General features: G+C 40.4%; 3 protein-coding genes across 3 annotated transcripts; 1 reads left to right on the top strand and 2 right to left on the bottom strand.

Moving 5' to 3' along the window:
* Nucleotides 1-3,096: 3,096 nt before the first annotated feature.
* c5h17orf67 (chromosome 5 C17orf67 homolog) lies at nt 3,097-7,122 on the top strand. Its single transcript, XM_063884501.1, has 4 exons — nt 3,097-3,269; nt 4,615-4,700; nt 6,209-6,330; nt 6,880-7,122. The coding sequence occupies exons 1-3, from the start codon at nt 3,215-3,217 to the stop codon at nt 6,323-6,325; spliced, it is 258 nt and encodes an 85-aa protein (XP_063740571.1). The 5' UTR covers nt 3,097-3,214; the 3' UTR covers nt 6,326-6,330; nt 6,880-7,122.
* A 1,179-nt stretch (nt 7,123-8,301) lies between these two features.
* cbx8b (chromobox homolog 8b) lies at nt 8,302-11,568 on the bottom strand. The gene is made up of 5 exons (XM_063882732.1): nt 11,349-11,568; nt 11,176-11,219; nt 10,866-10,931; nt 10,683-10,749; nt 8,302-9,851 (listed from the first exon to the last, which is right to left on the bottom strand). Exons 1-5 carry the CDS (start codon nt 11,415-11,417, stop codon nt 8,997-8,999), a joined length of 1,101 nt encoding a protein of 366 aa, XP_063738802.1. The 5' UTR covers nt 11,418-11,568; the 3' UTR covers nt 8,302-8,996.
* A 5,858-nt stretch (nt 11,569-17,426) lies between these two features.
* LOC134864828 (E3 SUMO-protein ligase CBX4-like) lies at nt 17,427-25,088 on the bottom strand. The gene is made up of 5 exons (XM_063884117.1): nt 24,805-25,088; nt 24,568-24,611; nt 23,992-24,057; nt 21,224-21,290; nt 17,427-20,100 (listed from the first exon to the last, which is right to left on the bottom strand). Exons 1-5 carry the CDS (start codon nt 24,871-24,873, stop codon nt 18,634-18,636), a joined length of 1,713 nt encoding a protein of 570 aa, XP_063740187.1. The 5' UTR covers nt 24,874-25,088; the 3' UTR covers nt 17,427-18,633.
* Nucleotides 25,089-25,751: the final 663 nt, after the last annotated feature.

Below are 25,751 nucleotides of genomic sequence, written 5' to 3'. Positions count from 1 at the left end.
CAAATTTGCCGAGCTCTGCTACAACTTCATGGGAGCGATGATAAGTGAGGCAGGGACGAGCTCTGCCTCACCTTACCCCACAAAAACTGGTTGGAGCGAAGTCACTAAGGGCATGCCTGTTACCATCTCACTGTAGGTCACAAATGTAATGTTTGTAGATCCCTTTATTACATGTGTCCTCGCCATCCATAGTCTCTAAAGAATGTATTTCACGTAGCCTATATATGATATTTAGGCTCGCTGGTCTCATCATACAACCGCAATGGAAGGACACTCCTCTGAGAAAATGCACTGCGGCTACAACTCCATTTAATTGTTTTAAAACTCAAACTCAATAAAGAGGACATCAACAGCAAAGTTATTGACATCTTTGTCCAGAAGGACAGGATAATGGACTTAATTTATAAGCAAAGGTAAGGCAATGCAATATTTTCATTTGTGTTGAATGTATGAATAGCGGCAGTAAAACATTTTTTGTAATATACTATCTGTGCCTCCCCAGGCATTGTCCTCAATGCACGTCACTGGTGCACTGGTGACGACCCAGTGTTTGTATATTTGTCAAAGGGTCATTGTCATAGACGATAGGGGTGTCACTGCAGTTTTGTAAAAAGGAATCATTTAAAATCTTTATTTTAAAAGAAACTGCATCAGTCAAATAAACTTAGAGTAAAATTGTTTCCTTTGAAATGGAGTGGAGAAGGGGATATTTCAGAATGCATCAGTGATTAAGTAAATGTAGCTACTTGTAGGTTAGTATGGTTTACAGACAAATGTTCTGCAGGTATGCCTTTATGTTTCAAAGAATGAAATCAGACATAGACACAATACATGGACTATAGACCTCCAGCAATTTCAACAAAACGTAGGCTTACAAACTAAATGTCACTTTTATATTTCTATACTCTATACTGGATTCCTGTTTACTGGCTGACTTCTGAGCGAACGCGGAAGACAACACGGATAACCTCTCGTCTTTTATATCCTCTCTGATCCTGACCTCCTGATGTGCATCCTGCTGCCCAACATCGCGCATGCGCTCTGAAGTGCATCGTCATTTCATAACGTTTGATAATCACAGTGAGGAAACAAAAGCTTTTCGGTCATGCCTCAGGAATCAATCTGAGCTCCATTAGTGCGCACACTGCGCGAGACACAGGCAGCAAGATGCGGAAGCAGATCAGTGACGCACAATGACGTCTCCCTTCAGACGTCACTGACAGTGCTCCGATCCAGCATAGGAGGAATAAATAAATAAACACACTAAAACATTGTAGGGGGATACATAGGCAGGAATGTGATTAAAACTGTTACAAATACAGCAATACAAATCATTTGGGTGACATTTTGAAACTAGGCTACATAACATATGTATGATCCTTTGGAAAAGTGCGATGAAAATAATTACACAAACAAAAGATACAAAGAGTGTGGAGTAATGATTCTGGATATGCGTTTGAAATGTTGCCTCGAAGCTTCCATGAATCCCAGTGCAACCATAAGCCTACTCATATTTAAATCTAGGAAAGGACTTTAATTTCATAGATTTTTTTGTATTTGTTGGAAAAACATTATTTATATCCTGACAAAAAAAATCTATGAATCAAAAGTTCTGACAAAAAAAACCCAATACAATTTGGATCCACAAGACAGCTGTGTGTATTATTCATTAAGCTTATGTCAGCTGCACATGTGAAGAGAGATTAGGTAGTGTTGCCATGGAAGCACTTCAATGTGTAGCTATTTGGGGAGGGACTTTGCAAGAAGGTCAATTATTTCAATACATCATAAAAAGGCAAATAAACAACAGTGTTCTTAACATTGGTTCAAAACTGGGGGCATTACAGAAAAAACAGTGGTCATTCAGGAACTCAAGTTGTACAATTTGTACAAAAGCTACAATTTTTTATGAATTGTTATTCCCAAGTTTGTCTGAAGGTGCCCACCACAGTTTGAAAGTGTGTTACTTCATGGTAATCAAATTAATCACAACTTTATTATAATGTAGGACTAAAACTGAGGCTCAGGCTCCCCTCAAGAAGCATGGTTACTTATATAGGAGTTTATTATTTGTAGGCCTAAATGTTGTTTTTAAGTGGTGCAATTAACCCCAAAATGAGATGGAATATCCCAAACCAACTGGCAGGCCGTGAAACTGGAGCTTCTGGCGCCGTTCAGTTACTTGCCTGGCCTGGTGGTAATTCAGCCTTGACAGGAATTAAAAAGACCTTCTAACAAAAATATTTGGTTAAATAGATTGACGGATGGATGGATAAACAGGCAGATATCACATTTGAAAGAGCATCTGTATAGTTTACTTTTTCCTTATACTTCATCTACAAATGTGAAATATTTTTATCACATTAACATTTTAACTTGATTTACTGTAGCCTATTTAATACCTGGCCATTTCTCAAAGGGTTCATTACATCGTTGAAAAGGTCTCCTGTCTCTACATGGCTGTTTCCATCGCCATCTAGTGGAGAGTCTCTCACATTTTACAATACAGATATTTAAAGGGAGATTTCTCCAAATCAGTTTTCTTCTCATAAACTAAAATATCTCACTTCAGTATTTCATACCCAACCTTTCCAGTTTCATTCTCAGCTTTATTCTGAAGCTTTTTTCAGAGGGCTTTGTTCACATATGATCCATAGCCTTATATTCCAGTTATTCCTAAAAACGGTGTGCTTTTTTTATGGCAGTTTATGACATAGTGATAAAAGGATATATCACATATTCCCTTTGTAAAAAGCTTTGACCCCAATATGTCAAAAATATAGCAAGAATTCTGAACCTTATCCAATGTTCTGATGCTGTTCCGGAAATGTATGCAAATTAGAACTTATTATCTAAAATAATGCCTCATTTTTATATAACAATTCAGAAAACGTACATGTTTCATGGTGATATAGGTGTTTTTCTTTACGCTTTACACCTATAATGTCTCCCATTAAGAGTTGTACGTGGAAATAAGTAAATATATCCTCGTTAATGGTGATTTGTTTTAAATATCTCCTCAGTAACATGAGCAGGTCTGTGACAGTCTTTATGTGACGTGCAGTAGGAGGAGAATTTCCCCTTTCACCCCCTCTGGACTCTAGTCAGGACCTCATTTCAGAGAAGGTTCAGAAGCAGAAACAAGAACAAGAACAAGAACAAGAACAAGAACAAGAACAAGAACAAGAACAAGAACAAGAACAAGAACAAGAACATGAAGAAGCTGGTGGTGTTTCTGCTCTGCATGGTCCTGCTGACCCTCTACACAGGTAGGAAACTCTCAGGGATTTACCTTGAGGGTGCAGTAGCCTGTCATGATAAATTATGGGAGACATCCAAATTGAAACAAAACCCTTTTTCTCAACAGAGAGGAAATTAGTTTTAGGGACACATTTTTCAAACTGAGCTTCAAACACATATACAAAACCTATCCAAAGTGAACTAAAATCTGCTGTTGAACATGTTATAGTATGTGCATGATTTTTTTCTTTTTTTAATGTGCACTCTGAATTCAGGATGACGGTTAGTGCTGCTGGCACTGAATAATAGAAGTTTGAACACCCTGAAGAAGAAGTCTTTTATGCCCACCTGAAAAACATATTGAGTTCATATGCCTGCAGATGACTAAAGAAGGTGTAACCATAACAGAAAATGGTGATCTCATTCATCAAACAGTTTAGATTCTGAATTTAGTGCATCTTTCTTTCTTGGTAGTGTGATGTGAAGACAGGCCAATGGAACGCCATATGATTTTTGCACAAGTGCATTATGAACAGTGGATTTAATTTCAGCATGCATTCTTGCGTTGAACACAAAGTGCACAAATGTTAATGAAGTAGCTGGAGAATGTGTGTGAGTGTTTTGCCACGTCACGGTGAGGGCCCGTGCAGCAGCAGCAGCTCCAGCCTCGTGTTGACAGAGCTGGGTTCATTCACAGCAGCTCCCTGGCAGGAGAGTCTTCAGGGTCACGTGTTGCATGGACCCGACTCCCCGGGGAGCGAGGAGGATGAATGGGCACTTTGTTACCTTCCACCAACCATACAGGCCTGCGTTAGAGAGAGAGACAGAGAGCCCTCACTCAGGAGCCAAAGTGTGTGTGTGTGTGTGTGTGTGTGTGTGTGTGTGTGTGTGTGTGTGTGTGTGTGTGTGTGTGTGTGTGTGTGTGTGTGTTTGAGCAGCTCTTTTGGGTCAGCCACAGCTCACAGCGGATAGTAGAGTTCATGGCTCTGAACACAGCGCCAATGTTAGTGTGATCAGCCAATTCACAGCAAACAACTGGGGTAGTCCACACACTCACACTTACTTACAGTCTACAAAATTATTTTTAGGGCTGCAACAAACAAGTATTTCCATTATGGATAGCTCATTAATATCCATCCCAGTTTCTCAAAGTTCAAGGTGATATCTTATTTAAAACTGTAATAGTGTTATTGTGTTAGCCCAGACCCAAAGATATTCACTTTCACATAAAATTGAACACAGAAAAGAACACTATCTCCATAGCTGTGAGACTGGAACAGCATTTTCTTCCATTTGCCAGAAATGAAGATGAATCAACACAAGAGTAAACTTTTAATCTCTTTGTAGTCAAACTCTCCTCTCTCTCTCCCTTAGATGCCAACCCAATCATCAAGGAGAGCTTTGCTAAGCAGCTGCTCCGCAGCAAGAGGCAGGCCGGCTACCCCGACGAGCCCATGAGGGTAATTCTATTTTAACCTTCCATTCATAAGCACTTTATGAACAATTAATGAATTGCCTCTGCAATCATAAAGAAGTTTTAGGTGTTTGTTAATGTTTTTGTTTTTTGTGATATTTCCTCACATGAAACATCCATTCCTGTTTGTGTAACAGTAAATGATGCTGAGAACACTAAACACATACGAATCATGGTGTTATTTCATAATAGTAGCTTTTTTAATTGTATACCAATCTCATAAGAAATATAGTATTTAGCTGCAACATCATTCATATCATTGAGCATTCATTTTGTGTCGGGATGTGATAAACAATGTAAATCCACATCTTCTCATACGAGTCACGAGTATTATAACCCATTTATTAGGGAATTACATTCTGTGTATTAGTATCTTTCAAAAAAACACCATTTCAAAAGTTGTTTATGTTTTGGAAATTGGTGATACCTTTCTAAGTATCAGAGTTAATCTAGCCAGCCCGCGATGAATGCCAGCAAGGCCATAACAGTGCCTCTCCCTGCGTCATGCGGTGGACCACGGGTGCCCAAACTACAGCTCGGGGGCCAACTGCGGCCTGTGGTCCATTTTTTAATTGGCCTGCAGCAAATTCTAAAAGTATAATGGAATATAGCCCACACACTAAGCTTGTGCTTTTCTTATATTGTCCTTCTCAAATATATATAATATATTAATCAGTATTCATTTGTTAATAATCCCAATTTTCCAATAACTTCTGTCAATAAAATTGAAAGCATTTTCTTACAAATCTTTTACCAATTACTTATTTGCATAATGAGCTTGAAATATACATATAAAAATATATATATTTGAAATAGTTGTTCACTTGAGTTTGTTCTTTCTTTACCCTATTACATCTTAAACCCTTCTTTTTACAAATTAGAATATTTGCACCCAAGATAGATGATGAGTTCTATAAAATTCTATTTACTATTTCCATAGTATTAAGACCGACTTTTTTTATTCAAAAACTAAAATATTGTTTCCAGCATATATGTAAGGATTTGTATATTGCCTGTAGAGTGAGTCTTTTGCTTTTAATACTTAATGCATTTTCCTGATTACTTACTTTTACTTAGCATTTCCAAAACAGGACTTTAAGTTGTAACACAAAGTAGTGTTTTTACAGTGTGTTATGAGTAATTTGACTAAGTATAGGACATGACTACTCCGTTCACCATGATCTATAAAGGAATCTATCTCCATCCGTTTGTGCATTGTAATGCTTTGAATGCATCCATTCATCATTGTACAAGTCCCTGCATGTTAAGCTTCCCTCCTCTCTGTAATCTCACTCTCTCTGTTGTGCTGTTATTGTGCGGCGCTGCTGTGATGCAGAAACAAGCGCAGAGGAATACAAAGTTCTGAGTCAGCGCTGATTCCCCCTTTAAACATTCAGTTTCCTTTATGCAAATGTTCAGATCAACAGTTCCTCATGTTTCTCATCTGCTGGTACCTCCACCCTCACCACCCTGTTACTCCCCCTCCCACCCCAGGAGCATATGCTCCACATGCAGGTTCTGGATCAGAGGGCCCAGGAGACCAGCATGGAGAACTGGCTGAACCCTCACTGCTACCCCCGCTGTGACAGGAACTACGGACACCCCCACTGATCACGGTGATGATAGCAGAGAGCTGCAAACATGAATGCAACACTGACTGTGTACATAAACACACCATAACCATCAGCTGCCCTATCAAATAATGGGACTTTTTGACGTTTCCAAAGTAGAAACGATCACATATTGCATCACTGTAGGAGTACAAGTCCTTAAATTCATCTACAACATAATCTCTTTTTTGCCTTTCCCTGTTTTGTATATTACTGATTCCTCACTGCTGGTGTGTTATTTCACATCCTGTTGTTTTGTCATTTATCACACAGCAGGAAACCTCAGAAACCCCTGTCAGGCTTACAGTATGGCATGTAATCATTAAAACAGTCAGTTATCTTGTTTTAATCATTTAAAACTTTCTTAAAGTAAACTGTTTTCCATTGTTACCAGACAACTACAGTACAAACAGAAAAATGTGTGTGTGATCCTTTTTAAGATTTCAGTTTACAAAGAAAAGAAAAGTTGCTGTTTGATATGCATGCTGTTTAGAGTTTGAATGCAACTAAATATGTAACGTGTTTTAACTTTTCTTTTTCTTTCTCCCTAAACAGAAAAGGACCAGAGGTGACAACATGACCAAGATGACAAATGAAGCTCTTGAAACAATGGATGTCTCTCTCTCTCTCTTTCCTGAAATGTGATCATGTAAAGAATAAATGGTCATTTATGTAATCATATTGTAATATGGCTGTGTAGTGTACTGTAGTGTTGAATGAAAACAAGGTTGTGTACCGTGTATCATCAGAATGGAAGGTTTTAATGCCATCACAAATATTAAAATGCATGCAACAACACTGGGTTACATGGTTGTGTTATTATTACCAAATTTGTATTATTTATTTATTTATTAAAAGTGGTGATTTGGAAGGCTACTTACTTTACCTTAAAGCCCACTCTTGTTATATATTGATATATTAGCCTATTAGGCATATGGTTCCAGGTATTAGTCGGTGACAGAAGGAATTCTCTGCGTCTAAATGAGGAGCGAATGACGTTTTCTTTGACAGCATTTTTGTTTATCCTCCCATGTTTGTTCTTCTAACTGAAGTTCAGTTTCACTTTTTGTGACGTACACGCTGTCTCTTAAATACAGGACCTGGCATGTTATAATGGGGGTCAGAGCACAACAGGTGGAACTATTTCTTTAGGTCTATCACCGCCGCACAAAGAGAGAGCGCTTGTTTCGGGTTAAGATGTGGTCCCAGGCATCTGAGGTATGTTTAGGCTTATTATATTTAGATCGAATGAGTCCTGAATGAAAAGTCAAAGGTGCAGGTCCTTCGGGCTGCATGATGCCTGTAGAAAATATAATAAGATACTCTGTTAAAACTCCATCTGCATAACAGCTTAGGCCATAACTGCGGTGGTGTGTGCGGCATATTAATATATAGAAATAATCATGAAACAAATGGTTAGTATTGCCGCTGATACTGAAATTTAATACACATGTGTTTAGAATGTAGCAGTTAGGGTCTATGAGTAATTAACTGGACTTGTTTCATTTGAATTCAAAGGCTATAATTTGAAGTGGCGTAAAGCAGACGTGAGAAGCACGAGGCAGTAACATTAAATATGCATAGCAGGTCTCTGGGTCAATGTCTGCTGTGCGTGTCTTTCTTTAGGCTAACCTGTTTATGAGCAGTGGATGCCGGCCCGCTGGTCGCAGTGAATACTTCAGGTTACAGTTTTCCTCCAAGCCTGAGGCCATTTACTTCGCAGCTCCGTAGGCCTTTATTGAGCTCGCAGGAATTTAAAATAACGCATTTTTCATAATTCCACATTACCTCTGAGATAAATTGATGCCATTAAGTTATAAGAAACAGCCTTAACGATGTACATGGTTGCTTAAGGCCTTTTTGCGGAACAGTTTTGATAAATCCTTTAATTTATTCAGGCCTTTAAATGATTCTAAAAAACACGTCGAAGCGCCGGAGTTACAGGGTAATACAAACTGACAGTAAAACACAACGAAATGAGAAAATTCAAAGTATTTATTGCAAAGCGACTATAAAGCCAAATGACACCAACTTTGATATTATCTTCTGACAATAAAGCTTTATGAACGTTTTCTATGAAAATGTAAAATATACCATGTTAATGGAAAAAGATATTTTAACACTTGGGAAAACTCCTGTGTTGAATTTATTTGTTAGGTATACAATTAGAAATGTTAGAGACATTACAAAATTCGGTCTTTGAATACAACAAAAACGGATTAAATCTTAATACTTTTGAATTCAAAGTGCTTGAGTACATTTTTAAATATGAACCCCATTGAATTAAACAGGTTTTTTTTCAGTCAAATCGGTTCAAATTATAGAGAAATATTCAATCCCTCAATGATCATATTTGCTTGAACGTTTGAGAATGAAAAAAATACATTCTACAATTCAAAATAGAGGAATTCAGAAACTCTGTACATAAGTAGCCAGCTGCAAAGGCAACACACAACTCATTCATGTTAACCAATACAAGATGTGAAATAACCTTCATTTGATTTGGTCAATTCATAAAACAGATGTTCAAATGTATAATATATACATATGCACATTAAGTAATTAGCTTTTTTACAGTACATACAATAAGGGCTTTGCCTAATATTCACACTATGTCCTAGAACTTTCAGGAGGATTCTGGTGCAAAACAAAGCGTGGCACAAACAAATCCATCATCTTTTATCTTTGAAGAAGCCTTTCGAAGTGCTGCTCTCCTTGATGGTGACGGTCAGGAAGTTGGTGGTCACATCCGTCACCATGACCTTCTCCACGTTGCCGACGGAGGGCCTCCACGTCACTTCCTCCAAGTCCAAGTCGAGTCTGGTTGGGGACGGCCTGTCCATGAAGTAAGGCTTCTCCATCTGTGGAGGCTCCACGGGGCGGCCCAAGCTCTGGCTCATTCTGGACTGGTGCTTGAAGGTTACAGGAGCCAGGTAGCCGGAGCTGTCCTTAGTCCTGTGAGAGTCTGTTCTGTGGGGGTGCAGGCTGCGCTCTGAGTAGAGCTGATTGAAGGAGCTTCCCCCAGACATCCCCCGGTTGAATGAGTGGTGATGATGATGATGATGGTGGTGATGGTGGCGTTTATGAATTTCTGGATGACTATGAGTCACTTTGACCAGCCTCATATCTTCACCCCCCTGGAGTTTAGCTAGTTTAAGCGGGAGGTGGCTCCCCTGCTCCTCAGCTCTCCTCTTGTGGGGTTCAAAGACCGCAGGGCTGCAGCTACCGTCCCTGAAGCGGAGTTTGGGCTTAGGGCCTCTTTTTTTGGGGAGGTGGATGAGTTTGTCTGGACCAGTTATATGAAAGGAGGGCTGCCGGTACTCGCGGGAGGTCAGCTCTGGTGGTCGGACGCGCATGCTTTCTCCCCGGTTTACTGTGCTGGGTGGGAAGATAGTGGGAAGAACTGCTCTCAGGCCCTCTCTGGCCCTGGGAGTGACGACCGGCTCTGGGGTTGGGTAGGTGATGTGCATTCCTCGGACTGCGTCACCCCTGAACTCATAGGACTTGGCCTTGATTTTAGCCTGAGCCTGTTGAAGTTAAGAAAATGAGAGGGAAATCATTATTTCATAAAAAAATGTAAAAAACATAATTCCACTCCTCATTTTTATTTCTTAGTAGACTTAACAAGCCTTTTCCCGAGCAGGTATTAAGAAGTGTATCATTAGGACCACCACAGTGTGGCATGCCAGGGCCTTGGAACCTGAGCAGCCATATGGAATTCAGCCTTTCATTTTATTACTCACACCTGTGTTGTTCCTACTGTTACATGTCAAAATGTGTTCTATGAAAAAACCTGTTGATTGTTTAAATAACACCCTGACACTGGACACACCTTTTTAATGTATAAATAACATTTTTAAGTGTGAAAATGAGTAGTTGCAAACATAACTAATGGGCTACTGCATTATCATTTACATCAACAGGCGGTTCCTGTCAGGCAAAAGTATTTATGAGTGAATCTCTACTTATAAAAACCTCCAACAACGATTCTGGTTTTTAGTTCAATATCAACTGTCGGTCATTAGGCTATGGTCCCGGTTCGTTGTCCTTACAAGCTGAAACTCTTGCTGACTGCACCAGGCTATTCTCAACGACGATTTAATTCAAACATAGGGAAGTAGCCTGCATTTTATGTATCTACATTTAATACCTGTTATTGGTCTAATTTTAAAAAATCATACAGTTGGAGATAAATAACGTAAAGAAGGCGGCAGCTTGCAAACAGGAATTGTTAGCTTTAAAGTATATGTCAACAGCTTCCCATTCGCTAGTACACAAGCTGCATATAACCATCATTAATAAGCCTTGCATTTGGAGGAATGCAATGAGGCCGAAACGAAACAGCCTGCTGGGTTTACCTTGAGCAGGAAAGTCTTGGGCTTTGGTCCTCTCTTTTTGGGCCCGAAGAGCTCCCTTTCACGCTCCCTGTGGAAAATAGACAGACGCCCATTTTGAGTGTCACGGGAGCAAAGTGAACCGAGGTCACCGTATATTAATCGGACTACATTCACTGGCTGTGTGCCCAGACATCTTAAAGTTACCTCTCTTCAAAAGCGACAAACAGGCGCGAGTCCAGAATATTCTCCTCGGGTTCCCACGTGCTGTATCTGGGAACAAGAGCCTGAAGTTAAAATGAGGAAACGACCGCTGACACACTGTGGGGATGACCATTGCGTTAGCCTACGAGCTAAACATCTCCATCGTGCTATAACGCTGCTCCTCAGTTTTAATCCGTGACTGTCTCGCTATCTGTGGCGAGCTAACGACAGTCACAGCCGAGGGAGTACAGCACAGTACAGACTAGAGAGTACAGGCAGAGACAGCAGACAGCAGACATAATGTAGGACTTACTTGGGAGACCAACCCTTCCATTTCACAAGGTATTCAATCCGACCCTGCATGCCATCAGAAACAAACAGAAATTAGTTCATTAGCTTGCAGGGCAACAGTAGTATTATATAGCGGTGTTGGTGCATTATATTTAACGCTGTGGGAGAAAAGAGCACGTCACATTTCGCGCCTACCTTCCTTATCCTCCGTTTGATGATAGACTCGGCGGCAAACACCCTCTCCCCGACAGCAGACAGCTCCATGTTTACTCCAGTGCTACCTACCGTTAGCTCAGTGGACGCTATCGTTAGCAGAGCAGATATTTTTCTCCAGTCCCAGCCACTCTGAATTCCCGACAGACCATAATACTCCCTTACTGAATGGACGTCAGCGCAATTTTTTACTGCGTTGCTAAGGAACCACAGTCGGTGGAACCTCAAGAAGAACGCCCATTGGTCCAGCCGTTGCTACGTGCTCGGGTTGCTAAGTGAGGGGGAGGAGCTTGCGCCTGTGAATTCTTTCGGGGGGAAATGGAGGCTTTTTTTCCCCCCGCGCGGGGAGTGAATCATTTCGCTCAAGTTATGTGTGATATTCAAATATGAGCGTGGTATCAAACGTTGTTTGGTTATTATGCACAGGAAAGTATCTTCAAAAACATAGAAAACCAGGAAATAACTGTGCCGTTCGATGACTGCGAAGAGAGACGGAGACATGTTAGCTATGCATCTATTTGATAATGCAGTACAACTTGGCTTGCATACGTTATTAAAGGAATATTAAGCATTAAGCACTGTGGCTGTGTTACCCCTGCCCGCATTTGTTTTGTCTGTTCTCGTTGTCTCAGGCCGAGCAGAGGATCAATGCACTCTTCCTGCCAGGCTAAATTATTGGCTGTTTGTGTTCATATTATTTCATCTAACAACCCATTAGGTTAAGTTAGACTGCACAGTCTTATGGGATAGCGTATGTATTCTTTTTAATGATGCATTGCTATTTCTAAATATCTCCGCGTTCGATGACATTCAAATCAAAGCCGTCATCCATGTTTTACAGAGGGGGAGTTAGTGTAGTGCTCACTGCTCGATTATATGTTTTAAATGGAAATCGGATGAAATGTCCGTCCTTGTGATATCTGTCCCTCATCATTGTGAAAGACGTTAACTGACTTTAATTTATAAAGTGTAAGGAAAACGAAAGATGATGTCATAACCCAGAATTAATCAATAACAGATCAGATGATGCATGTATATGTCTGGCCAGCTTTTCATGTGTATGTACGTTATGGCAAATGTCCGACCACGGTTACCTGCCGCCTGTCTCTTTCCATTCTTCAATAAAACAAACATACAGGCCTCCTGGTCTGCTTCTATTCCTGCTAAACTATTCACATTTCTAAACATGTTCTGCTAATGAGATTACACAACAATAAATATCTGCGAATCCAAAATTAATCTGTTGTTTTTAATGCAACAGTTTATGCAACAAGAGAAACAGAATATATATACATTTTTAAATCAAGAGCAAAAGAATATAATTTTAAAGTCTCTAAAAAAAATCTAAAATGTTGACTTTCAATGAAACAAAATCCGATATACCAATCGTGACCTTATAGGTGACGGGCACTTTCTTATGAACAATGCAGTCTTCAATGCACAGGTCGATCGGTAGCCTATATTTATATTCTAAGAAATCTATAAATAAATAAAACGTTTTTCAAAGGGTAACAAAGGTACAATATAAACAATCAATGATATCATTTATTTCAATTGTTACAAACTAAATATGAATGTCTAATAATTCATAGGCGACAGAATAACTATCACTTTAATAAAAACAAAATTGAACAGGGCAAGAATATGTCAAATAATAAAAACTATAAAAATAAATGAGGCCTTATAAAACACAAGTCTGAATAGATATGACCATATATTGGTCAGACCTGATTGAAAAATGTATAGCTGGCCCCGTTAACGCCTATCCTTTTACTTTTCATTCATTATCTAAAATAATAAAATAAAAATAGCAAATACATTGTTCATGCAGCAGGAATATATGGCCTGATAACTGATAGCTGATTTTACCATACAATCATTTGGACTTTCTTCCTAACTTAATTTCCATGAAAAGGATAACAAATCATTTTCATATTTTAATCTAGAAACAAATAACTATAGACAGAAGAGATAATGGCACATATTTATCGAAATAAAGCAGCTTTAAAGCAATGCACAACAAATCGAATTAAATATTAAAGTACAATATTTGAAACATGTCTATTTAAATGAAATCTGCTCAGCTGGAAAAAAGTATTGAATGTGGATTTTAGCCACTGCGGCAATCATACAGTCTCTTAATACCAAAGTAGCCTTATACATTTAAACAGATGTTATTTTGAATAAAATATATAATATGCATTCTGAAATCGTTGTAAATTCGTCTGAATTAGAGCTATTGCGTAATCTGCAAACTGCACGTGAAAACAATATTCTACTCTTTTTGTTACAAATACTGTTGCAAAATGTATTTATTAAAGTCCCTTTCTTCTTATTTGTTTCTGAGGTTTAACTAAATTCATGCTATAGGCTACAAGCTCCATAGAGGTATATATATGCAAACAGTTAAAGGACGAGAGATACATATTCAGGTGTGTGTATGCTCAGCATTATTTGTGAATTTGTTTAGTGCTTGCACAATAACTGTTTGCCAAAAGAGAAACGACTGTTTTTCTTGTGTGTATGTTTTTTAGAGCTCACGCATTGCTGGACAGCTCAGAGAGGCAGATGTTTAACATGTTACAATTCTTCTCTGCACCGTTTGTATTGTTTTCATGTATAATGTATTAACATACGTGGCTATGTATTGCTTTAAGTTGATGCAGCTGTGTAGCAACATTACACAATATTTGTTTTCTCATTGATAATACACTATATCTTACATGTCAAAGCCATCTTTGCAAACATTTGATTTTATAAGGTATCAATATGAAGATTTCATGGGAATTTGTGGAGTTACATTATAATCTGTAAAGGCCAGCAGAGCCAATGCCACATTATTTATTTCTCAGTGCAGAGGCGCGTGCGTTTGACATGATTTTCTCTGCGATCCTAGCCCTTCTGTTTTCCTGTCAGATTGTTCAGCGCACTAACCAGCCCTCCGCAGACTCAGAGGAGATGGGCGCAGCTCACACTCTGGCTGCGATTGGTTTCGGCGCGCCTGCAGTGCAGCAGTGCTGCCGCCGATTCAACACCATTGGCTGGCTTGTATCCGGGCAAGACGCTGCTGCTGCTGGATCCTCCTGTGCAAAATACCCGGAGAGCCATAATACAGCACACAGGCAATCTGCATCATGCACATGGAGAGAAAGATGCTGAGAGGGTTAAGGCAGGTGGGGGCATTATCCAATAGGTTAGGTGCGGCGATGCTGAAATGAGAGCAGCCCAAAATGAATTTCTATGGCAACCGTCCCTGCCACTTTAAGGGTCCACACGCATTTAAATATGACAAGCAGCTGATGGAAAGGTGATACAGACTTCAGTTATGGTCTCATGTCATACAGAACATGCAGTTGGTTTGAACCGGGGGTTGTTTCGCTGAATCCCCCTTGCCATATCGAAAAGTAGATTTCATTTACATAAGCACCAGACAAGAAGGCTATTTAACAAACATGAATAATGAACACAGAACGCACACCTGTTCTGCACGCGCACTAATCTGTTTCGTAGATTTCGTCACATTTCTAATTCAAGTTAAACAGTGATATCTGGATAATATGACAACACGCAACACCTGCGTCTTTGCCCTTATTAAATCCTGGACAAGGATAAATGTTGGATGATTTGCAGTTTACTAACGTGTGTGTCACTAAACAGACACCGGCAGGTGAATATGCGTTTACCGATATGCTGACAATACAAAGGGAAATACAGGTTTTTGTAAAACGTTGTGACAGAAGAGGCCTACATAGTTCATGGATTTGTGTGTATACTTATGTGGTGCTTCTAAGACAGAGATCATCATGGGTGGATATATGTATTTAAAATAATTCATTCTTAGAGGAGTTTCATATCTCAAGACTTAAGTTCACTATATTAAGAATATTGTTTGCATGTATTTTAGCTCGAGTAGGCCTGAAGTCTGTTCTTGGATCCGTTCCTTCCAGTTTAAAACGACTGCAATGTATAATTAAAAACAGGGTGTTGAAAGTATTGTGTTTGTTACAAATGTTGTATTCAAGCCCCCGCCCTTATTGAACTGCTGTGACTTGATTTAGAAGTGTTTCCATGTACTGTGTGCACTTTGTATATCTCTGCTTACGGCTGTGCAGGCCTACTGAAGAAGTATGGAATACATATTTGGACCGACCCTTACATTATGTTCCTTTCAAGAAAGCCAGTCCTCTCTAAGACCCCCTGAATATATGTGTGAGTTTAAATGACCAGCACACTAAATGTAAGGGTCTGTCAGAGAGCTGTTGTTAGGCCTCACTTAACCGCCATGCCTACAGCGAGAATGAGGTTGCAGATAAGAGGAAGAGGAAAGAGGGTGGATCACCGACGACAGGAAGTGTTATTACAGCATTTTATACACTTCTTGTTTTATTTATGGGCTAACCTGACCAACTTGTTTGGAATTTGGCAGTTTTTGTAGCTTACACAAAAGCAAACGGACCTGATTTGGGATACTTAGAAGAAATTATGTCGTCTAAAATCCTGCGGGGTGTTTTACCGCCGGTGAAACATTGTAGCAGTTTTTGTCCCGCTGCAGCTGCAAGGTGTTTTAGAGACACGACTGGAGACGACAGGAAAGAGGTGGATGCAGTAGAGAGAGGACAGCCATTTTCTCTCTCGCTACTCACATCCACGCGCACAGAGAGCAGGTTTATTGGCGGGCTCCACGCGCAGGAAATGGTCGGGAGCTGCTGACTCGACCATTTCAATTGACATTGTATGTTTTTACAGCATCGGAAAGGCAAATATTATGTATTCCCCCTTTACACACACGGGTTTGCGTTCACATGCTAGTCTTTCGGAAGGTTTGTGCAGCAACAGAGCACGCATATCCTCACATTTAAGCGCCCTTCTGTTATTGAAAAAAAACCAGCAACTGTCTTCCTCATTATATGAGCGGCTGACATGTGAAACCGTGCAGGAAAAAGGGAAATAATATCCCACCTTATGTAATTTAAGCTGTATGTCAAGTAAGGAAATCCGCAGCCATCTGCTGTGCTGTTCAGCATGTCAGGAGGGTTTATTCAGGTAACATTAGGCATGAACAGCTGCCAGGTCACAATTATGAGCTTTAAATGACTGAAATCCTCTTTAAGAGCTCATATAAGTGTTTGTTAAACCATAACACGATTCCCAGCTCATAGTGGACACCACTCTGTTGGTCTCTGGTTTAATGAACAGCATTTAATAACAATTATTATCCTATCATCTCAATATCTTTCACTTTTTCTCAGAGGATAGAAGAACCAGATCTTATACTAACGTTAAGCACTAATACCACTTTGAAAATAATCAAGTAGGCCTACAAGTTAAAGTTGCAATTGTGGTTTTATCTGAATGAAACGAAAAATCGTTCTGTAAATCAACCAATTGATTAATCAGCAAATCATTTTAGCTGAATGCTACTTGTCGGCCTATATATTGTTAATAAAAAAAAATAAAAATTGGTATAAAAGTTATATGTTTTGTGTACACATTTCTCTGAAATGTAACTTATGCTGTCAGTTAAATGTAGAGTAAAATTAAACAGAGGCATTAAAGGAGATACTCAAGTACAAGTATCTCAAAAATGTGGGCAATACTTAAAATAATGATAGTAGTAAATACATTCAACCCCTGTACACCCCAAATCCAACTGTGGCATGTAATGTTCATTTTACCATGCTACTGTATCAATAATAATAATCAAAATTGTTATCCACTTCCAAGTAAAAGTAAAGGTGTCACCATAGCAGCAGTGAACCTGACCTGTCGCTATGCACACAAGGCAAATACTGGTCGGGCAGCCCATCTGAAAATAAACTCACTGCAGGCTCTGTAATAATCCTCACGGCCGCAGCCTGCACATACACTCACACACAGCCACAAATAGAGCCATGTACAGATTTAGAAACTTCTGAGGTAAGGATGGCCATTTAGGAGCAGCCGCCCTTTATGGTTAACATCTTTAGTTCTCGGTAGGAGGCCAAGGTCACATGTCAAGGTTTATAACCACGTTCTTAATATAGGAATATGTGCATAAAACAAGAAATACAATTCCATAACTTACTTGCAAACAATTTTATTATTGCAAAATGTATCATAGGAAGCCTTCATTTTTTAGTCAGCACACAAAACATCAAAAGTGCATCTGATAATCATTCTCACAGAGCTGCTCAACGCACCTCAGATCTCATACAGCTGGAAGGGATATGGAAATTAAACAAAAGTAGAGTGGGCATGTATGATGGGAGAGAACAGATGTGATTGTGATAAGAATGTGTGCTTTTACAAACTTTTAATGAGCGCAATGTAGCAAAAGTTACGCAAAATATGACACCAAGACAGGTCCATTCAGTTCCATACATAACTGTGTCTCCTCGGAACATGTGAGGGAGGCAGAGAACGGAAACATGAGAAAGTGAATCATAGAGCACCCAGCTGATGTTGTAATATATTGGATTACACATGTCAACTAACAGTGCTAACACAGATTTGTGACTGATATGGTTCAAGTGAAAAAAACGCCATTTTATTCAATGCACTGCTAGAAAACATTCAATAAATACAGTCACGGGGCTGGAGGTGATTTGTGCTCATCAGAACTGGAGATTCATGACTCAAAGAACCCTTTGAACAGATAGAAAAAAAAGCGTATATCAAACATTAACCATTTATAGTCTGTCATTTAAAACAAAGTTTCTTTCAGCTGGAAATCGCAGAAAGGCGCTTGGTTTTTCTGATCTGGTTGTTTAAGCGTGCCTGACAGCATAATCTGTCCAAACAGCATGCATCCTTGTTTCATTCTGTCCATCTGTCTCACACACACACACACACACACACACACACACACACACACACACACACACAGTGTAATTTACCATGATTTCATATAATCTTTCTTTACAAAACTCCATAAAGCCTACATTTGTTTAGCATGGCCAGAGATGCCGACAAGTTTGAGTGAATAATCAAATTACATCCATAGAAAAGTGAAGCATATTTTTAAGAGATAAGTGCATCTTCAATCAATTTCAGACATTTATTTAACCTAATTGGGCTTTTTAAACTAAGTTTGGAATAACATAACGCATGTGATAAAAAATCTCCAGGAGTAACAACAGAGAGCTTATAAGAAATATGCCAGAAAGAAACAAAGGATCTTTTCTCTTTATGGGAACTATACAAAATGAAAAAAACATTAAGGGTCCGTTTGTACATTCAACCATCCGAAAATATATCTAATGTACATTTATGCAGTTCCAAAGGTCCGTTACGCTGTAATGTATTCCTTAAAGGTGACTGTGAGGCAGTTTGTGGTAATGTCTGTGATCACTATATTCCCGAGGAAAGGCTGGAGAGAGGGAAACGTCTCCTCTTTTCCCTTCTCATGGTTACATACAGACAATGAATCGACTTTATCCTCCTCTGTAGTTTGTTGTGTTTCAGTTTCTGTCCGTGCGTCCGTTTGTGTGTCTGTTTCATCCTGTGTGTGTGTTTCAGATTGTGTTACAGTTTTAGGTTGAGGGTGTGTTTCAGGCTGTGCAGCTTTAGGCCTAGACCTGACAACACTTAAGTCAATAGGTTCCTCCTGGTCTGCGTACCCACAGTCCTGCAGTCCGGTGTGACTCTGGTGTGTGTTTTGGTCGGTGCTGATGCTTTGGGTGGGTGGAGATGTGGCGTGAGGAAGGCTGATACTCCTGGAGCTCAGACACCTCTTACTGCTCCCATGATCCTCGCTGTCAGTGTCAGAGAGGTGTCGCTTCAGTCCTTGAAATCCACCTTGGTTCCCTCTTTTGTCCAGTGTGGAGGGAACTCCCCTATCCAAAGGCAGGGAGAGCAGATTAGGCTTGGTTGTCAGTTGTAAAGGCTGATCCGCTGAAAGCTGCCCCTGACCCCTGACCCCAACATGTTTATCCTGTTCCGTCACAGTCGGCTCCGTTTTGGGGGACTGTTGCTTTTCTTTGAGGCAATGCACGTTAAATCCAGAACTGGGAAAAGTTGTTTTGTCTTTGGGGTTTTTGGCAAATCCGTTCATGAGACCGAGCTTCTTGACAAGCTTCATTTTCTCGAGGTGGTTCTCTGCGCTGCTGTCGGCTCCTTGCAGTGGCTTTCCAGTGATGTCTGAGTCGCCGTTTTTAATCTTAGCCGCTTTCATTCCGTTTTCCATGTACTTGCTCATGACAATAACAATCCTCCCGTTGTTGTTTTTGTTCTTCACAATCTTTAACTTGCCGTTGCTGACTCCGTTAGACTGCGTGAGTGTAGGATCCTCTTTGGGTTGGACCTTCTCCGGCTCTTTGTGGCCGTTGAGGTCCGCTGGGAGATTCTTCAGCTCCATTGTGATATCCTTGACTTTTGTCAGACATCCTGAGTCCTTGTCCCGGACCCACTTCTGCTGCAGCACAGGGGGAAGGTTGTACCCTTTGTTAACCAGCTCCGGAGCCTTCACCTCTCTGGGTTTAGCAAATATGGGCTCGTGGCCCTTGAGGTCCGGCTGATAGTGGTGGTGCTTCTTGCTGTTGAGCTGATAGAAGAACTTCTTGCCGTGCGCCTGCTGCTCGGCGTCGCGCTCCCTGCACAGCGGCTGGTACGGGTGGTGCTTCTTGCTGTTCAGCTGGTACTGCTGGCCCTGGGGACGGAGCATCTGCATGGGGCTGGGCTTCTGACAGCTGTCCTCCTCCAGGGACGCCTCATTAAGGTCAGCCAGGATACTGGATCTCCGGGCGAAGGAAGGCACCTGTGTAACCAGACAGTAATGTGTGTCAATAAAAAAGCACAATAACATGGACCTCCATAAATATCTTGAAATATCTGATGTATTTAAAGTCTACAGGTCCACAGCATCTCTGTGTCTGTGTCAGGCTACAACAAAGAGCCACAGTTTAGTGGGGCCCCGGAGTCGCACTGTAGAAACACTGCTTGGAATGTGTGAGGGGCTCTTCTGAGACACACACTTTATTTCAGGGGACGGGGTCCATGTTCACACAGCTCCTGTGCCCGGCACATCACAGTGACATTTCATAGTGACTCCCGTGGCTGTGACCTCAGCTCTCAGGAATGTCCCTGGCTGCTTTGTGTCCTGTCATTGACTTTATCCCGTGTGTTACCACCAACACCCTCCTGAGAGGAACAGAAACCCTCCTCTGAGGGGTTCCCGCGGCCTTTTGGACCGCTGATTAATGCAGCAAATGCACAATTCACAGGCATGTAGATAAAACTGTTAGGTCAGGGAACCAGCTGCACAATAATACATATTATAATTGTAGTGTTAGCACTCCCAACAACTAAGATAAAGGGGCATTTTTAATTAAATCAACACAATAATAAACAAAAAAAAAATTCCTAGGCAACAAGAAACACAAATAAGAAACTAAATAAAAGGAGTTCAATTTAAGGCAAATGAATAATCTCATGGTGCTAATCCACTTAGCCTGTGAAAACAGTTGTTTAATGTGTTCTGTGGCTGTGGAGGAGCTTTTAAAATCTTAGACAATAACCCTGATGATGTCAGCGGTTATTTCAGCAACACGTTTATAAGAGTAAGCCTGGAGTACAGACAGGGTGTTGAGTTTGAGAGGCATGGTCTAAAAATATTGCTTGCAGAATCCAGCATTTCCACAGCTTGAACCAGGGTTCTTGGGACTAATAGTCAGGATATAGTGACCTTTTACTGCTTCAATTATGACAGCTATTTTTAAAAGCTGCATCTATTGAGTGCCCCACTTTATGTTAGTGTAATATTAAACCTTCTGATCGACCCTTTGAATCTGTCTATATCTGAAATTTAAATTGGATCTATACAGCTTTCTGGTTTCAGACAGATTTAAGCATGAAAATGGAACGATAAATGATTTTCTCACCTGAACCAGAAGGTGCTTGGGTTTGGGTCCTCTCTTGCGATATCCCATCAGCTGCTCCTGGCGTTCCCTGTGGGAGAGAAAAGCAGCCGCCAATCAGTAAAACCATTGCCCCGAACTGAGGCGCCGTTGCATGGCAACAAAACGTCACGGGTGTCCTCCCCTGGCTCAAACACAAAAACACAGAGCCTGTGTTACAGGTTGGAGTTACACTTCCTCAAGCAAAACTCATTCAGCACGGGTTCACTTTGTTTTGTTGTTATGTCATAACCTTTTCACAGTAATCTTTATCTTTCATATCGGGTTAATGCAACAACAAAAACTCACCAGTGTATTGGTGCTCCTCCCCCCTACATAACAGCATGTGATGTTTGTATCTGCAACTGAAGATAAAGGCCTGCCCCACTCTGACTTCCCTTACTTTTCCTTCGCCTCTCTAAGGCAGTAACTCAATACCGCAGACAGGAGTGATGTCAGTCCCATCCCCCACCCCCTCCCTCACATCTAATTACAATGACGACTCAGTGTATTTTCATAGCCTGGCATTCAGACGATTCGGCTCCCCGGAGAGACACGCAATTAGTTTCAATAAAATCTCTCCTCTTTAGACAGAGGGGGTAATTGCAAAAACAGACACAGAGTGACATCAGCGTTTGGCTTTAACATGTGACCTGTGCCTAAAAGGTGGGTGGGGTGGTGGGGTCAGGGACAGTTTAACACAAATTAAAGAAATTCAATTACACACTGTCCTTCAGTCACTCAACAGACTATTTAGCAATTAGCCGAGCAGCTAATTTCCATGGCAGGCTGCTATGAAGCCACTTCTCCTTCACTAATGGAGAACATGAGGAAGTTCCTCTGGCTGGACACTGAGGCGGCGCACACTCCTATGATTTATAACAAAGCCTAAGCTGCTATTTAGTTCCTGCTGCTCACTTCAATCTTCATTTCGTCGTGCCTTTCTACCACATCATGAGCAGATTAGGAAAACATCCAGTCCCCAACCATTTAGAAAATATATTTTCCTTGTAGCTGCTTCACTTGGATGTTGGGCCCTCAGTGTGTAGGATGATGTGTGAGCAGAGTTTGACATTACAAGGCTGTTTTCACTTTAATCTGCTGAAGGGAGAACGCTTCTCTGTGCTCCCCTTAAATCTGAGGACAGACGAGTCACTATTTAAGTACAATAAGATTAATCAGTGGTTTAGTTTGCACAATTATTTTAGGAGAAACTTGGTTAACCAGATCCATGGATTAGATTAACTAAATTTATGAGTTGACAAATGTGTAGGTTTGTCGACAATCCTTTTTTACAGTAAGGACATCACAGATGGTTAAGAAGCTAATTATTCTACCTATATGTGTAGAAATTTGAAACCTCCAGCACACACTGAGAATGGACATTTCAGTGTAGTAGGGAAGGACACATACTGTAGTCATAGCAACCTTTGAAAATAACAACATTTTAATGAGGGAGAAGTTGTTTCCAATTCAGCAAAATTGACTTAACTAAGGACGACATATCAGACATACATTATTAGGAAACACTTTACTCGAATGGGTGTTCATAAGACTGACACAACATTGTCATAACCATGACATGACACCTGTCTTAAACATTAATGAACACTTATGACAGTTGTCGTTAAGTGTCATTTGGTAAGTTATGTCACTTCTGATGCAAAGGTGACATTGTTTGAGATGTCCTTGTTATGAGAACTTGACATAAAGCAAGACAACAAAACCTGTCATAAACATGTCATAGCAGACATCCATATATGACGGTTTAATGTCGCGCTAAGATATCAAGCTAAACATCTTTCTTAAGTTTGACAGTTAGGTCTGCTATGACATGTTTATGACAGGTTTTGTTGTTACAATTAGCAATTAGCCAAACAGATCTTTTGTTTTGGTAGGTTCCTCATATTGTATATTTGGAACTAATTGCTTTATTGGGTAATGTAATGGGTTACCATATCCTGTGGAAGATGACAGGTGCATCTGGTGAGTGGAAGGTGGGACAGCAGGCAGCAATTGAGCATGATAACCTGATGCTGCTGACACTCACTGACTATCAGGTGACAGAGAGTAGGTGCACCGAAGTGTCACACTTTGCTCTAGTAACCCTGACCGGAGCTTTACCCTAGCCTGACCCTCTGATGACACTAGTGTTAATCCTAATCCAAACCCCCAGCCTCTGAATTTCTGAACACTGACTGACACTTATGGAGCTGCAAGGGCTGCAACCTACAACTGCATTTATTGTACATTTTTATATTAATCAATGAATAGTTTGGTCTATAAAATGGAAGAAATATAGGAATATAATGTCAATCCCACTCTTCAAAGCTCAAGGTGTCTTTCAAATGCTATTTTTAAAAATCTAAAACCGTAAGATATTCACTTAGATATATTTCATAGAGCAAAAGGAATTCACAATATTTCAGACTGAAAGCACTTTCTGATACTTTAGTGCAAAAACATGTATTTAACCAATCCATTATTAAAATTGTTTATGATTTTTTTGTCTACCTAATCGTTGCAGAAAAAATAAAACTAGTTATTATCAACATTATTCAGGGTCCCCAGGAAACAAATCTTGAAATAACAGACAAACAACAAACAGAGTTTCTAATTTCAACATGAGGAACAGATCTTTTATCTATTGGGTGCAGAACTAGAAATGTAAGGGTGTGCCTTTATCCCTGTTTGTGATGATTAAATTGTGAACCTCATCTGTTGTGAGGCGACTTATCTAACTCTAAACGTACCTGTCTTGGAAAGCATCAAGCAGTCTTGGGTCCAGGATGTTTTCTTCTGGTTCCCAGGTGTTGTATCTATTCAGAGAGCATACAGTTAGGACACGCTGGCCTGTCACGCAGTGGCAAACAAACACAGATCTATGGCTGAGGATAGAAGATCATTTTTTTTGCTCCAAAACGACCTTTGACTTACAAATCCTCCAATACTTTCATATTATCAAGCATGTACATGCGTAAACAACACTCTGAGACACGTGCACTCCCTGTGGATGAACGTAATAAATCATAAGTAACTTTTACGCGCAGCTGTATAGGGAGGGGGGACAATGGCCCAGCCCCCACTCAACTGTAGATATGTGGGAATTTCATAATCATAGGGTTCAATCACAGACATGTCTTCCTTTAATTGGCACACTGGGGATTGAATACATTGTAAAGACACATCCATCATCGGGGCCAACGCATCGAGCGCCCAAAGCAAGAACGCGCAGCCGTCCGTGTGCGCGCTCACAGATGCAATAACACTTGTGCTGTAATTGTTGAGTAATCATTGTTGACTGTTGTAGTGTTTTAAAAAGGACTTACTTTGGAGACCATCCTCGCCACTTGACCAGGTACTCAAATCTCCCCTGTGAATGGAGAGAAACGCAACGTTACTTTACGCAGTAAAATGCACTCTGCACGGCAACGTCTCCTTCAAAAAGCTAATAAAAAAAATAATTTAAAAATGTAGTCCGTATAAAGATAAGGGAAAAGCAAAGCTAATGATCTTCCTTTCCATGTGCATATGTGCAGAGATGTCCTTCAGCTCTAGTGACAAACCTTTCTGCTGCGCTTCTTCTCGATGCTCTCCACGGCAAAGACGTGCTCTCCAGCGGCGGGTAGCTCCATTTTCCGACACAAGAGTAGCTCCCGTGTGTTCCCTCTGCTTTGGCTATCCGACACCTTATCCTCGCTTTTGGGACGTCTTTCCCTGCTGCTCCTCTGATGTGAAACAAAAATCTTTCCCCCCGCCTCCTCCTTATTTCACTGCACCTCTTCCCTCGCTTTCCCCTCGGAGAGACTCGTTCTGCAGGAGGAGACTTGAAGCTGCAGCTAGAAAACACCTCATGCAAATAGCCGTTGGTGTGACATCAGACAAGGGGCGGTAATAGGGGGCGGGGGTTGTTGCCGTGCCGCTTTCAGGGGCTGTTGGGGAAAGTGTTATCACGATTTCGGTTGCATTTGAACAATATGTACAAATGTAGAATGACTGATTTTTCTACAAAAACAACAAGGCAATGGGTATGAAAACCATGGAAAAAACTGGGTTAAACCTACCAGAGTGAATTTAAGATAATTCCAGTTTCTCTCTAGACTAACATGGTGACATTTTATGTTTATTAACTGTTTATTTGACTGTTAGGCAGAATCTGCATGACTGAGACATTAATGTTGATACAAAGCTTAATAAGGAATCATATAAAGCACTCTGCACACATATTCTTTGTTATGCTGTCTTAGCATAGCACTTGTCTAGCAAAAATAACATAAGAAAACAAAAATTGTTACAGGCATTATTTCTTCTATCAAAGGTGGTAGACTTGTAACATAAAATAATGTAAATATTTTTGTCACAGCTGATTTCACTTGGGTTTCCCTCTTAAAATAAAAAGCGTGTATATACAAACATACTCCTTGGCATAGGAATCCACACAGATATTAATCCTACATCAGTTTATTTCCAAAGTTGAACCAAGGCAAACAAATTTGCCAAAAATGAACTTGGT

This window comes from Eleginops maclovinus, chromosome 5, assembly GCF_036324505.1.
Source record: "Eleginops maclovinus isolate JMC-PN-2008 ecotype Puerto Natales chromosome 5, JC_Emac_rtc_rv5, whole genome shotgun sequence".
Taxonomy (NCBI): domain Eukaryota; kingdom Metazoa; phylum Chordata; class Actinopteri; order Perciformes; family Eleginopidae; genus Eleginops; species Eleginops maclovinus.
This window is presented reverse-complemented; position numbering and strand designations above follow the sequence as displayed.